This window comes from Nelumbo nucifera, chromosome 4 (assembly GCF_055504915.1).
Source record: "Nelumbo nucifera cultivar China Antique chromosome 4, China Antique-T2T, whole genome shotgun sequence".
Lineage (NCBI taxonomy): Eukaryota > Viridiplantae > Streptophyta > Magnoliopsida > Proteales > Nelumbonaceae > Nelumbo > Nelumbo nucifera.
The window spans coordinates 31,559,346-31,575,411 of record NC_142652.1 but is presented as its reverse complement, the minus strand read 5'-3'; the positions used below and the strand labels follow the sequence as shown (position 1 = coordinate 31,575,411).

Here is a 16,066-nt window from a genome sequence, read left to right as displayed (position 1 = left end):
TCCTATAATTAGGTCACCAATTATGTACAATATTGATTCAGGCTTCAATACTTTGCTGAAAATTTAAAATCCAAGCATCGACAACAAGTGGAGACCATTATAATTTGAAACATCAGGAGGCAAAATTTATTAAAAGGGAACTTCTCGATTGAATTAAAAACCATATCCATGGTGTAGGCTAATAATTAAAAAGAAAATTTCAAATCCAAGAATATCAATGAGGACTGTAAACTGGTGACTCTGAGGGAAGGGGTTGGTTTTTTTTTTTTAATTTTTAATCAGCAGGGCAGGGGTGAGTTCTGATGAATATGGGTGTGTAAAACGAACAATAAAAGGTCTCTATGTTGGAGTTACAAAATACTTTATATAATTTCTCCTTTCTCCACCTCAGACAGGATTAGATCTCATTGAGAGGAACTTCCAAATTCTTCTGCTTGTTACGCAATTGTGTTAGCTCAGCATAGAGTGTTACGACAGACTGTCAGGGGAGATCGCATCTGCGCTCTACAAAGTTGTCCACAGCACATCTCCCAATGACAAGTATGGAAGATATTCTCAATGCATGCTCAGATGTGCATGTGGGGCATTTATGAAGCACAGATGTGAATTCCTGCAAGGGTGGTTTTGTACATAGTGACAAATCCTTCCTAGGCACCGTGTGCACTTTTACCTATGGTTAGACATTCTACTATAGTTTACAGTTTGTCATTTCGAGCCTCATCTATTTCACACCTCTCATGGTCATCTCAGTACTTGACGAGGATCTAACACTAGACCACTTGTTCAAACAGGCTTGGATAACATCATTTAGGATCGTTCAGCCTAAAATCTTAAAATGTTAGGTGAAGTTGTTGAATTAGTTTTAATTTTTTAATACATACATCTAATCTTTGATTAATAATTAATTAAAAAGACAAGGATTCAATCATTGCCCATAAATTAATTTTGCAAAACCCTACAAGGGAAACATGAGAATGTGAAAAATGGATGCATGACCACAACTGAAACCAAGGATCAAGAGAATGAAAAAAAAAAAAAAAACAGTAAACAATTACTAATTAATCAATTGAAAGAAAGAAATAGGAAACACACATTAATTAAACAAATGTGTTGGAGCCCTCTTTTTGATCAGAATGGAACACTTGAATATCAAAAACCATTTATCAGTGGTGGGGATTGAAAGAGGAACAGTCAAAGTGGGTGGTTTTGTATTTTAATTCATTAATTAGCCAGAACCTAGAAATCGATATCCAACCAGCACTGATATCAATACATCGAGTGGATGGTGCAAGAATTCCTCGAAAGCAAAACAACGTGATGGTTGGTCCTGTAAGAGCATGGATTGGATAGTTTTATGACATTCTTTAGGATTCATTTCATTTTTTTTTTATGGAAACCAGTATGTTTGAATCTTGAGTTAATTGTCATTGGGAATGTAGTCTGCAAGCTCTTTGTGGGATTGAGCATGTGATAGATCCTTAATTAACTGACATGTACCCAGCAGATCGTGGACATCGCCCTTTTCAGTTTAGAGAGAGAGAGAGGAAACTTCCATCAACCTTCATGAGGTGAGATCTGGTCAACATTTCCTCTGTACTGTGAAACAGGATGGATAGAACAGTAGAGGGAAATTTTTTCTTTTTGAAGGGTAAAAAATACAAAACCGGATCTTCTACTTGAAGGATTTGTGCTAAGTAAATACATCTCAATCAGATGAGGCAACTTTCAATTATTAATCACACAAGTAGACTTTGTTCGATAGGTCTGCCCCTTTGGTAAGTACCGAGTAACATCATTCATTATGATCAAGGAACCAAGGTCCAATGAGAGTGATGGAACAGCGGGAAATTTAGAGTTCAGTCTACCTCAAGGACTTAATAATTTTTTGGGTTTTATTTTTCAATACCTCTGGCAATGATTCACCACCCCCTTGAATACATGGACTTTTGTTCCAAATGTATAAATTGTTCTAAAGTTTATGGAGGTTCAGGCCATCGGTTTCTGGGTATGGTCCGTTCAGATAAAAAATAAAAAATTATTAAAACTAAAAAGGCCAAAACCGTTAAATGAATTAACTGTTCAACTGCCTCGTTAATCAATTCAATGGTTTTTGGCCAAAGACCGGATTTAAGATAAAACAGAATCAGTTGTCTGAATGATTCCCGGGCTGAATGATCCGACCGTCCGGATCAACGGTGATTCAAAAACATTGGGGTGGACTAAACAATTAAAACCCCAATAACTGAAGTCCATAATTCATGGAACTACTGGGAGAAAAGAAGTCTTCCCAGCAAATTAAATTGAATTTGAATATAAGAACTGTTTGCAATAAAGGTAGATATGATGGATCCTCAATGACACAAACTCGGACTAGATTTCAATCTCGTATCTCATTATAAATGAAAAATGTCATAGCACTAAAGTTTACAGTACAGAGCTTTTGAAGAATGATACAAAACTTTGTCTTTCTACCTATCATCACTAACTTCCAAAGAAAACCTTTTTCTTTTTCGCTTTAAGAGAAGTGACCAAGAACTTTTTCCTCGGTCTTAGCTTTTGTTTTTTTTCTTGTTTTCTATTATTTGATTTCTTCTTGTTGTTGCGCCATGGCTTTCTTCCTTTGAGCTTGAATTTCTGAGCCCGTGGGATGAGAGAATGGCATCAATGGCTTCCTTCACTTGGCCAACCTCAGGATCTTTTCCACCTTGTACCGGCCAGAACTCATCTGTTGCTAGCACCTGTGCCAAGAACAATTGTTTCATCTAGCCATACAAAATAACTACAATCTTCTATATATAAAGTTTAAGACCTTGGCTATGAGATTGAGTTGAATTATTACCTTCACCTGCAACTGCAGAAACTTGACATAACTGATGGCTTTCTCTAGCATGGTAACCAAATCAACCTGTGTACTCAAAATGCAGAGAAGGCAAAATAGCATTACATGATGACTAGTTTCACCATTAAGAATTAAACACCCTGTTCAAATTGAAGGATATTCATATTCAATCCAGGAATTAGTAAATAAAATCCAGAAACCTCACCTTTGCTCCATTTGGTATTAGATCCTGCAATATCTTCAGCCGCTCACTGATCTTCTCTCTTCGGTTCTGGAATACACAATTAACTATTAGTATGGTTGGAGGGTCATTTCAACCTCCATGATTAAGTGGAATTCATCTTCACAAGTAAGTACCCACAATAAGTCAGGTTCAGTTGCAGAAGCTAAGTAACCAAACCTTGGCTGCAATACTCTGTGAGTCCTTGGGTGGAGATGACTTGGGCTTGGGCGTCCAAGGTGAACCAGCTGCCCAGTGCTTCTTGGCCACCGCTTGCATCTCACCTCCCTGCACCAACAATGTCATAACGACGTCAAACTCATAAGTAATAGTAATACAGTCGATGATCGATGTTGGTTTCAAGGCAGTATTACCTAATCTACTTGAGAGAAGCAATTAATTTAATACCGTGTAAGGCCGCTTGAGGAAGCGTGCTTCTGATCCTCCATACTCTTCATCAACATTTTCAGCGGTGGCAATCGGTGTTGAATACAACCACCCAAATCGCCCCTCCGTGTTCTTCTTCAAGCCGTAGCAATTGAGGTCTTCTGCAGACAGACGGGAGTCGGTGGCCGCAGCAGACTTACTACTGGATTGATGCCACTGGCACTGGTTAATAAGGTGCGTAGAATCTATCCAGATTGAGTAACCATCTTCATGATCGTCGGTCGTCCGACGACTACTGCTGCGAGGAACCCGTTCTCCTTGTTCGAAGCTAAGAAAGGATTCAGAGGGACACGCCGAATTGTCATAACTGGTCCTGAAGTTGATAATAGATTGAGCTTCCTCGGGTGGAGAATTCGTGATTCCAAACACATACGCTCTGCTGTTCTCCTTGCTTAGATCTGAAAGAGAGGGAAGACTGCTCAGGGCTGTATCCTTGGTAGACCCACTTGTGTTATTTGATCCCTCTTCCTCTTCGAGCCCTGCTTCGTGATAATTATTAATGAATCCGAAGAAGGGAAGAGAAGAAGAATCAGAAAATGGGAAAGGAGACCCTCCATACATGTTTGCCAGCAGAAGGAACCGTAACACACTTGAAGCAAGCTAGGCCGTCTGTGAGTCTCAGGCCACCCAGTACTCCTTTGCAAGTGCCATTGGAGCTAATGAACAGGAACTCTGGAAAGGCATCAATGGTGAAAGAGACAGTTTCAGGTGAGGGCTCTTTGTAGGATATACGATAGACTTCTTTGCCTTGTTATATAACAAATGGTCACTAAAACCAATAAAAATGTTGGAACTTGGAAGAAATTAAGACTATGGGAAGTTGGGAAGAAGAAAATATGTAGTAAATACAATAGAAGTAACGAAGTTTAGGATACATTTGTATATTCAAATTTTATGGGGATTGTTAGCTGGCAGAGATGGATGGCATTGAATGAACAAGAGAGAAAACAAGCAGCAAAAGCCTCGCCGGATCTTTCGCTTTCCCACGTCTCAGATTCCTCTTCTTTTCATTTTACAGGAAGATTTCCTGAACCCCATCAAGAGTTAAAACTCGTCTGAGTCGTCTCCCTGACTCTCTCCCTTCTTGCTTAATTACCTCCCCCAAGTGGGGAGGCATATATTTTATGGTAGGTGAGTTATTTACCTAGGCATCATGAGGCAGCACCTGTTGGATTTTAATCACATTAGAGATTAAATGCAATAGGGTTTGATTGGTTAATTAAATGAAAAAAAATACAACTTCACATATATCTTGGAAAATAGTTTTTTCTTTTAATATTAAAACCAGTTTTAATTTGTTCCACATTGGAAATTATTAAACTTGTTTTGAATTTTTTAAATAGGAGTTTGTTTACACATTTTAGACTTATAAGGCTTCGTTTGTTTGCGATACAAATGCTGAACCGGGGCATTTATGTACTCTGGTTCGCATTTGTGAGCATTTATTTGATGCGTCAAAAAGTAATGATTATCAGAGCAAAAATGCATTTTCTAACAGTTTTGTACTCTGAAAAGAGAGCATTACTATACCTATTTTTTTTTATACAATTTTGTGCTTTCTTGATAATTAACTTTTGCACCGGTTTAAAATGTGAACCGCGTTTGCATTCATGAACAAAAAAAATGGGTAAATATGTAATGTACATATTTGCGTTTGCATTGCAACTAAACACAGTCAAGAGGAGAGTATAGATGCTTGATATTGCACAATGCATGTGCACACGCACGTGTGTTCAGTGCAATGAGGCACTATTCAAAGTTAACTGTTAACTACCTTTTAATAGTCACAAGGTTAATTGTGATTGTTCAAAGAATCTTTTCTAAATCACCACCTTCCTCTTCTCCATGACTTTTCAGAAATTATATAAGTAGCACGAATCAAACAAATGAATATAAGTTTTCAAAAATCACTCTTGTCTCTCTCAGTTCAATTTGCTACTATTTCACATGAGGTTTTTTTTGGAAATTCTTTAACTTTGCTAGTTGCAGGTTCTCACCCAAAGCTCTGTTGTATCTTGAGGACGAATTTGTTTATAATCCAATAGCAAATTCAGTAAAATTGAGTGGGGACAAATAATATTCTAAAGACAATATCTTTAAACATGGCTCAAAATTTCTATTCCAAGTTTCCATAACTCCAATTCCCAACAGAACCAGAACTAATAACTTTAGAATTTGTTTGTCTTTGAATTGGGGTATGAAACGTTCTGCTCAATTGCTCAAATGCTTTGCTTAATCGATTCTAGGGCTGTCAACTACTGGGAACAAAACCCATTTGTGTTAAAATGCCTCCACCCGACCCGGATCCAATAAATTACCACTCCTAGCTTGCTTTGATATCGTAGACAATTTGCCATTGCCTATTGATTATGTTATGGGAGGAGTCTATTCAGCTCATTCCATTAAGGGTGACCTGGTTCTGAATTGTTCAATTCTAAAATATTAACACCTAATTATTGATCTTATTCTTGTTCTTTTAACTTATCTCAATTTTCAACCCGTCCATTAAATTCATTAATCACGCCAACTGGAGTTTTGTTATTCAGTATTAAATTAATGTTGTAATTTGACCTACCTTTTTCCCCATTTAATGACCCATATATTTCAATAAAACGGTGAAATGCTTGGGCAACAAATTAATTACTTGTGAAGGGAATGCAAATGATGGACCAACTAGATATTTTTATACATAGGAGGTAAGCTACATTGGTGCATCTGTATGAAATAACAGTTCTTGAGAGGAAAGAGAGAAGGAAAAAAGGAAAACCAAAGCAAAAGAAGAACTATCATGCACCAAAGAGAATTTATATTGGTATATTATATAGAGTGAAATATTAGGATCTCATAGACACCAATATGGCCATGATATACAAAAATAACAGAAAAAGTTGAGCTAATGTTTGTACTATTGTTTTCTTTTTCTCACCCTTAAAACATGAGGAGGTAAAATTACAATTTTGACATTTTGACACTACTATTTCTCGCAAGCATGCTGAACCTGAAACATAAATGTAGAAGCATTAATTCATAGCATATATTCGACACAAAGAATAGTTAGTTCCGCTGAGAGAATAGTTTGGAATAAATTACAATATATTCGATACAACCTTATTGAAGTATGACAGATATGAGAAAATACTTTGGGTCCATTTAATTCATAGCTGGATTCGGAATCCTAATCACTTGGAATCAGAACTGGAATGGTTTATTCTCATATAGTCTGTTGGTTCAGATACTGATGAGGGCGGATTTGGCCCTCCAATGACATTATGACACTTAGCACCTCACGAGAATTAAGTGCTAACTAATCAGGCAGTTTGCCACCATGCAGCACTCGCAGGCAGTAGGCAGTTCGCCACCATGCTGCACTTACAGGTAGCTTGCCATCATGCTGCCTGGCACCTTACGGGCAGCTCGTTTCCTAGTCAGACCGACCACCGCATGAAAACCCCGAAGACCTCACCCCCCAGAGGGGAAAGGAGGGAGGAAAAACAAAAGAAGAAATAGGAGGAAATGAAGGGAGGCAAGAAAAGAGATGGTAACCCCTGCTCTCTAGCTCTCTAACTCTCTGATATCATCTTCAATTTCTCTACTGTGTGCTAACTTAGCCATCGGAGTGTCCCCGCCGGGTAAGCCACTCCGGGTTCTCTGATTCAGCTCTTGCAGGCAACTAGTTCCCGCTGTCTACAAAGATGAGCAGATCATATCCTGCAGGGAGCAGCCGGGTTGCACTACGCCAGGGAGCTCCGCTCCAGCCCCTGAGTCATTGGCCACCTAGGAGCAGACGGGATGACGAGGTACTTAGCCACAAAAAATGATACGTGACCAGAAACGGTTACATCATTTGGCGCCGTCTATGCGAATCGCTACAAAAAGCTAAGTTCTCATTCTACAAAAGCTAAGTTATCATCTTACAAAAAGCTAAGTCCTCTTCTCCCAGAAAATAAAACCTCATCAGTCCTCTTAATGAGGTCCCCTCTACAAAGATGAGCTCTTCGTGGCTTTCACGGAAGTTGGTATCCAACAGACTACATGGGTGCCCTTGCTGGTCGAGTCTTCCAAGGCTCCTGTGCGAGTTGGTGACCTAAAGTCAGTAATGCTGCCCCCGTTGGTCGAGCTCCTAGCAGCTTCTTGTAGGATTGGGTGACCGACACCACGAGGCTGATGCAGTGCAATCATAGCTCTAAGGCGCCCACCCGGCAACTTGCACGCGACCTGGCGGCCTGCGTGCGGCCTGGCACAGGCACCGACCTGGCAACCTGGCCCAGGCGCGGCCTGGCGACCTGGCAAGTGATTTTTAGCCAGAAACAAGTAAGCAAGTTCTAGTTCTCAGACTTTGTGATTTTTAGCTCGCAGTCTACTATGAGAGTAGTAACTTAAGCACCGAACTCACCGGGTTAGCCACCCCGGGTCATCTGACATTCAGTTCCTTGCAGGTCTCTAAAGAGCAACGAAGCTCATCAATCCAACTCGGCACCTAGTCAGCCCGACACCTCACAGGCAGCTCGGCACCCGGTCAACCCAGCACCTCACAAGCAGCTCAGCACCCGGTCAGCCCGACACCTCACAGGCAGCTCAACACCTGGTCAGCCCGGCACTTCACAGGCAGCTCGGCACCCGGTCAGCCTGGCACCTCACAGGCAGCTCGGCACCCGGTCAGCCCGGCACCTCACAGGCAGCTCGGCCCGGCACCTCATAGGCAGCTCCGTACTGCATAAGACCCAGCCATCTCTTCGGCAATGGGCAAAGTTCAGGAGTGGACTGTGAGTCGCTCCAAAAGCCTAAGGGCCACAACACTGCTCAAGACCCAGTTGCCTCTTCGGCATGGGCAAAGTTCAGGAGTGGACTATGAGTTGCTCCCAAAGCCTAAGGGCCACAACACTGCTCAAGACCCAGTCGCCTCTTCGACACGGGCAAAGTTTAGGAGTGGACTATGAGTCGCTCACAAAGCCTAAGGGCCACAACACTACTCAAGACCCAGTTGCCTCTTCGGCATAGGCAAAGTTTAGGAGTGGACTATAAGTCGCTCCCAAAGCCTAAGGGCTACAATATTGCTTAAGACCCAGTTGCCTCTTTGGCGTGGGCAAAGTCAAAGAGAGTGGACTATAAGTCGCTCCCAGAGTCTAAGGGCTAAAGTACCGAACTGGCAGAGACCTCGGCACTGCATAAGACCCAGTCGCCTCTTCGGCATGGGCAAAGTTCAGGAGTGGATTACGAGTCGCTCCCAAAGACTAAGGGCCACAATACTGCATAAGACCTAGTCGCCTCTTCGGCATAGGCAAAGTTCAGGAGTGGACTACGAGTCGCTTCCTAAGGGCCACTATACTACATAAGACGTAGTCGCCTTTTCGGCATGGGCAAAGTTCAGGAGTGGAGTGCGAGTCACTCCCAAAGCCTAAGGGCCACAATACTGCATAAGACCCAGTCACCTCTTTGGCATGGGCAGAATCTAGGAGTGGACTACGAGTCGCTCCCGAAGCCTAAGGGCTACAATACTGCATAAGACCTAGTCGCCTCTTCGGCATGGGCAAAGTCCAGGAGTGGACTACAAGTCGCTCCCAATGCCTAAGGGCTATAGTACCGAATTGGCAGAGACCTCGGCACCTTACGGGGTAGCTCGCTTCCAAGTAGCTCTTAGAGCCTAAGAAACTGAATCAGCGCTTACGAGCTCGTCGAAATATGGACCAAAAGGAGAAATCTACTCCCTTCACTGAGTTACTTTCAGCTCGGGAGTGGGGGGCAAATGACGAGGGCGGATTTGGCCCTCCAATGACATTATGACACCTGGCACCTCATGAGAACTAAGTGCTAACTAACTAGGCAGCTCGCCACCATGCATCACTCGCAGGCAGTAGGCAGCTCGCCACCATGCTGCACTTACAGGTAGTAGGCAGCTCGCCATCATGTAGCCTGGCACCTTATAGAACCTGGCACTCACAGGCAGCTCGCCACCATGCAGCACTTACAGGCAGCTCGCCAACATGTTGCCTGGCACCTTACGGGCAGCTCGTTTCCTAGTCAGACCGACCACCGCATGAAAACCCCGAGGACCTCACCCCCCGAGAGGGGAAAGGAGGGAGGAAAAACATAAGAAGAAATAGAAGGAAATGAAGGGAGGCGAGAAAAGAGATGATAACCCCTGCTCTCTATCTCTCTAACTCTCTGATATCATCTTCAATTTCTCTACTGTGTGCTAACTTAGCCATCGGAGTGTCCCCGCCGGGTAAGCCACCCCGGGTTCTTTGATTTAGCTCTTGCAGGCAACTAGTTCCCGTCGTCTACAAAGATGAGAAGATCATCTCCTGCAGGGAGCAGTCAGGTTGCACTACGCCAGAGAGCTCCGCTTCAGCCCCTGAGTCATCGGCCACCTGGGAGTAGACGGGATGACGAGGTATTTAGCCACAAAAAATGATTTGTGACCAGAAACGGTTACATCAGATACGAATTGAAATCAATTGAAATGTGATTTTATTCCCAAGAGAGAGAAGGAAATTGCCATTCCCTCAAATGAGGGAATGCTATTCCATCAAGAATTGAAATGAGATTCTATACTGCCCAACCAAAGAGTTGGAATCAGAATGCCCCACTCCAATTCTGATTCCATTCCTCTATTCCTGTGAATTAATGAACATTCAATGAATTAAAAGAACTATTTCTATATGTTTATATGCTATCCATGGTGTAGGAGAGATTGAAGGGAATTTCATCAAAAGAAATCAAATTAAGTTAATACAGCGATATAAATTATGTAATTAACAAAATGTTTGGCAATAAAAAAACTGAAAAAATCCATAAGATCATTATCGCTAGTTTGAACATCTTGAGAATAGACTGGTGGCAAGATTAAGGAAAATTTTAGAGCTTTCGTACAACCCTATATATGTAGGGTTGTAGGTAAGATTATAGGAAAATTGAGTGTGATGGTTTGATCAACTGATTGTTTTTTTCTTTTTTATTTTTTTTATCAATTGATTGACTATACACAATCTACAGTGAGCCGCTTAGAGAAATTTTTGTTTAATAAGGAAAGAACAAAAGGGCTTCCAGTGATCAAACCTTATGACCCTTGGCTCGGTTCCCACTTCAAACAAAATAGTATTTCTTGCCTTCCATCATTCATGAAAAATCAAACCATACATGCTATTCTATAGGATGCTAGATTTCATATATGTCATGAGCACCAAATCCTGAGAAACAAAATGTAGGCTTGATTTTGTTTATAACCTTAGACTATCAGAACCTTACATATATATAAATTGTACAGATGGACTATTAGTTTAAAACTCATATTACTGCAACTCTTTAGGCAGTAGAGTTCCATGCTATGAACAAGAACTAGTATTAGAAAAACATCCTCCACAACAATATAGCCTGCCGTTTGCCCAATATTTGGTTCTCAATATAACCTGTCAAGTAGAGCATCTGGAGGAAAAGTGAACCTCGGCAATAGGGGTGTCAACGGATCGGTTTTGGGTTGGATTCTGTCCAAATTAAAATTAATTTGGATGGATTGGACCGACTAATAAGACTTATTGAATTAGACCAGTCCAGACTTAATGGTTCAAAGTATTTATTCGATTTGATTAGACCTGGTCCATTCATAATGGATTTATATTGGATTGGGTCGGATTGAATTAATATCTGATCCTCTGATAGAAGATAAGAATACAGGTGTCAATGAATCAGGTTTGGGTTCAAACCATTCTTAATTAAAACTAATTTGAACAGTCCAGATATTGAATTGAATTAGTCCAAAATTATCCCGAGTATTTATTGGATTGGGTTGGACCTGGTCCATCTGTAATGAACTCATATAAGACCGGATCAGATTGAACCAAATCCAGTCCAATTGATACTCTTACTCGGCCGGGTCTGGGCCTGTTTGTCTGGCTATATCAAGCAAGAATTTTGTTAAGCCGCCTGGTTTGGGTTCTTTCATTAGGTCAAAAGACTTATGGAATTATGTCCAAGAACCCAGCCCATTAACAGCCACATCCATTAAACTCCTATTTTAAACACATAACGGAGAAAAAAAGAAGATTGAGGAATTGATGCTTAGAGCGGTTTAAATACTTCTGATTCAGTCAGACAGCCACATGGACTTATTTATGTCAATGGCTCAGAATAATTGGTCCATTCGGTCAGCTGGAAATTACTCTTTGAACTCATTATGTTGGGTTGGACTGTTTATTGTGAAGGCCTTATTTCAGGATATGCGTTTGAATTTAGTTAGGTACTGGGACTGCAAAAATTGTGTCTAATGGGCCTATATTGAATGATCTTAGTAGGATTATTTGGGCTAAATTGACGCACCTGGTTAGCTTTGGACTGAAAGTGAAAACTCGCTGGCTTAATCTATGTAAGGAATTTGTAATGAGCTTGTCCAAACTCTCAACTCCCTAGTCTTTCTGGTCCTTGCTCTTTCCTGAATATAGCCCATTAACATACTAGCAGGCCCAATAGGCATCCAAATTCTGGCCACACTTAGTAAGGTTTTTGCTTAACTGATAACCAGATTTTGTTCTGGTATTAAAACGTTAAAAGCTCATAAACTCAATTGGGTTGGAGCCCATCTAAATCAAAATCAAATTGGACAAATTGCACAAACCAATATGACATATTGAACTGGACCAGTCCAGACTTCATGGTCCAAAGTATTTATTGGATTGGATTGGACCTAATCCATCAATAATGGATTTATATTGGATTGGGTTGGGTTGAACCAATATCCGTTCCATTGATAGAAGATAAGAATATAGGTGTCAATGGACCAGGTTTGAGTTGGGAGTTGGGACCAATCTAAATTAAAACCAATTTCAACACATTGAACGGTGCAGACATTGAATTGGGCTGGTCCAGAGTTATGGTCCAAAGTATTGATTGGATTGGACCTGGTCCATCTGTAATGGGCTCATATTGGACCGGATTGGATTGGACCAAATCTGGTCCAATTGACACCCCTACTAGTAGTACATACTAAACTAGCCAAGCATGTAAGCTAGGGGAACTTATTTTTGTCCCTTGTCATTAGCCATGTTTTAATGTCCTAATGCATCCGAAGGCTCATCCTGCTCAACCAAGAGAAGGCCTACTAAGCCCTTAAATCAGAAGAATGGGCTGTGCCCAGAGACAGGTTCCTGCTCATCTTGATTAAAGACAGCTCATGGAGCCCCCTCCTCAAGTGGTCGGAATTATCACCCAAAAGAAATTATACTGGGTTGGGCCTGGGCCGATGTATAACACCACATGGGCACATCAAATTACCTTTAATGAATTATGAGAATATGCCTGAAATAGAAGCTGCTACTTGAAGAATTTGTGTTTAAGCAATGCCTAAAATACTTGATTTTTAGTAGGCTAAGAACACAAGATGTTTATTTAGTCCATGTTCTGTGGGATCCACCAACCAAATCCCCAAACAAAATCCATATTGTCTGGATGATTCCAACCATTCAATCTGCTTCATGGCTCCAGTTGATTTTGCATTTTGGTGGGTATGTATCAACAACCCATACATGTGAGCCACATGTGCATTACTGTAGATACACCATCTACCGAGTAATAATCAGATGGGGGACCCTAGATGCATGCCTTCTTCTATACATAGATAGATATTGATGGATTGACAAATGGGGTTAATTCTGAAAGGAATCTGGTGGTACTAAATTTTACAGGTCTGCTGCAAATGGGACCTACCCCAGGAAACAGAAGCATTGGCATCATCTCACCTTTCCTAGTGTCCCATATCTGTCACCAAAGCATTTATATGACCCTGAATTTGCAAATCACCTACTCCAAAGGGAAGAAATAAAACCAAATACAGTGAGACACACTAACTTTAGTTTTGGCCCTACATGTACTTGATTAGGGAAAAGCGATTAAAGCTAGTGCATGTGTGTTGTCTCTTTGTATGTGTGTGTGTGGAGAGAGAGAGATGGTTGAGCTTGAGCATATGTATCCCGAAGTATGAATGCAGAAGTATTTTGAAGAGGATCAGTTTGTAAAGGAAGCTTATTGATAATGTCCCTGTCAACCCACTATGGTGGACCGAGCCATTATTAGGCCCAGGTTCATGTCGGTAGTTCACCCTGCATAGCCATGATCCTCTTTCTCTTTTATATTTTCCCCCATTTTTTCTACTCCCCCTTTCTTCTTGTATTGATTTCAACTTGTTTGTATGTATTTATTCTCATCTTTTCCACAAATTGGACTCAGTCCCACCTAATTTATATCTGTCCAGGCCCAAATTGGATTTCATGAAAATCTTTTATCAACATGGATTATGAGTGATAGAGAGAGAGAGACTAAAAATTTAAATTAAATCCTAAGGATCTAATACCATCCAGAAACCAGTTCATGGATTGAAGAATTCTATGTCATGTACTGAGGACGAAATGATAAGGAATGGTCCATGGCAGGCTGGACTGAAGAATGCAGCTAAGCGCACGAGGACATCACTATATACATGTGTCATGTGTGTGTGTTTGTCTGGGCTTCCCCATTCTTTCTATCAATTATCTTTATGCCCATGTCCTTCCTCTCTCTCTCTCTCTCAAGTACATAAAGCAAAGAATTTGTAAACTGCACCATAGTGGGTGAACCAGATAGAATCGAGCTATATGGATTTTCTTTACACGACATGCCATCTTCCATAGTTGACCCGGCCCATTGTCTATTAGGGCTTTCAAACTTTAGGTACAAGCCCTGTGGACCACACGAGTTCATGATAATGAATTCACATTGGCTCCCCACACGGAGTACGTTCCACAGTCCACACATGCCGCACAGCACATCCCAACCGTGCATTGGGAACATCTCCCCTTGACAAATACGGGAGATGTTTCCAATGTACAGGTGGGATGTGTGGTTGGGCGTGCTCTGTGGGGAGCCAATCCAAATTCCATGGTATGATGGAAAACATGAATCCCACAGCTTGCCAGATTTCTCATTTTGGTTTCAGAAGCAGCACCATGCACCAGAAAAACCAGTCCATAAACCACCATGCGACAAAACTTTTAACATGGAATAAAAACGAGATTAATTCTTGACATTAACCAAAATCAGTAGGGAGAAATCGGTCTTTTAACATCCAAGCCGTTGGGGGAACTACTCTACTTCCAAGTTCCAAGTTCCAACCTTTCATTTTCACATCCTCTGGGACCTGGTCGGGTCCAAAATGAATGGAAGTGGGCCTCAAAAGGGCCGAATATGAGATGGGGGCCTACACAATTCAATTCCTTTCAGAAACTCTACGGAGCCCAAAACATCTGCAGAACTCCAATCTCAGCACTGATATCCCAACATTTGGATTATCTTGAAAACCTTCAACGCCCTTTCCTTCACCACTTGCAATAAATAATATAAATCATGGCATCCATGGCTGGGATCATCACCTTTCTACCCCTAACACCACATGGGTACAGCATGGGCATTCATATGAACAGGGGCCCACGAGTCCAAACGGCACAATGGACATTAATTTTGGACCCATCAACGGTGACCATGGTGCCATGTGGATGAGAGGATGTGTCATCAGATGGTAATTGTCGGTTTGTGAGAGATGGGTTTCTGTAGAGGCCCATTGGGTAGAGAAAGTACGTAGTTGAAACTTGAATGGCATCTACACTGAGAAAGGGGTCTGAACTCTAAGGAACTATTTATAGTAAGCTGAGAACAATTAAAATTTCATACTTTAAAAAAAAGAACCCTTGATACTGTTGATTAGCATTTACATGTTGTCATTCTTCATCTTGTCTGTACTTAAAATGTAAACTCCATGTGAAGATAGTTGTTTGTCAATTGAAGAGGTGACATAGGTTGTACTAGTTGGGTGTTTGTTAGCTTTGTTGAGATGGTAAATGGGATGTATCCACTACATTTTCCATGGTCATGTCCATCACATGCATTGCAATTGAGTAATTTAAGGGCCCTTTCATATCATAACTGCTCAACTTTGGCTCTTACCAGCTGGGAGGACTTGCATCCCATTAAATGCTTTTATTTTTGTGAATAAATTTTAGGATTTAAGGGTTTAAATGTGAAAAATGTAATGTTTTTTATTTATAATTTAATAGGTGGTCTGATGCATTTGCCTGACCAGGGGGAATATGTGTATGTGTATGTGTGTGCGTATGTGTATGTGTGTGCTTTAAGATAGACCAAGATCCACTATCCATGAGATAAGTTTCGAAACATTTAAACTGTGTTTGGTTTGAAATAAAAGATTGGGAAAGGTCTTTTTAATTCCCTACCTTTTCCTTCAAACCAAACATTGCCTTAGGTTGGTTGGTTTTTTTTTTTATTTGATTTAGGAGATTAAATGTAACATTATGATTAGATCAGCCTGGTAGATATGCATCTTTAGGATTTATTTAGAATTTTAAAAAGATGATTTTCTTTTATTCAATGGTTGTATACTTGTATGTCTCTTCTCCATACTTCAATTTTCACAACAAGAAGAAGAAGAAAAGAGGAAAAGCAGATTTAGATTGTTTTAGGGTAATAAATAAATCAAGGGTGCGACGTGAGAATTGGGATTTGCTCCTCACAGCACATCTCAC

General features: G+C 40.9%; 1 protein-coding gene across 1 annotated transcript; it reads right to left on the bottom strand.

The window, feature by feature from the left end:
- Positions 1–2,381: 2,381 nt before the first annotated feature.
- LOC104609919 (putative transcription factor bHLH086) lies at positions 2,382–4,203 on the bottom strand. The gene is made up of 5 exons (XM_010276345.2): positions 3,468–4,203; positions 3,240–3,347; positions 3,045–3,110; positions 2,840–2,905; positions 2,382–2,738 (listed from the first exon to the last, which is right to left on the bottom strand). Exons 1-5 carry the CDS (start codon positions 4,065–4,067, stop codon positions 2,550–2,552), a joined length of 1,029 nt encoding a protein of 342 aa, XP_010274647.1. The 5' UTR covers positions 4,068–4,203; the 3' UTR covers positions 2,382–2,549.
- Positions 4,204–16,066: the final 11,863 nt, after the last annotated feature.

Excerpts from the sequence above, each read along its gene's own strand:
- LOC104609919 (XM_010276345.2), bottom strand. The coding sequence starts at position 4,067 with ATGTATGGAGGGTCTCCTTTCCCATTTTCTGATTCTTCTTCTCTTCCC. Across the intron at positions 3,348-3,467 it reads TCCTCAAGCGGCCTTACACG|GGAGGTGAGATGCAAGCGGT; the intron begins GTATTAAATTAA and ends TTGTTGGTGCAG. Across the intron at positions 3,111-3,239 it reads CACAGAGTATTGCAGCCAAG|AACCGAAGAGAGAAGATCAG; the intron begins GTTTGGTTACTT and ends TGTGTATTCCAG.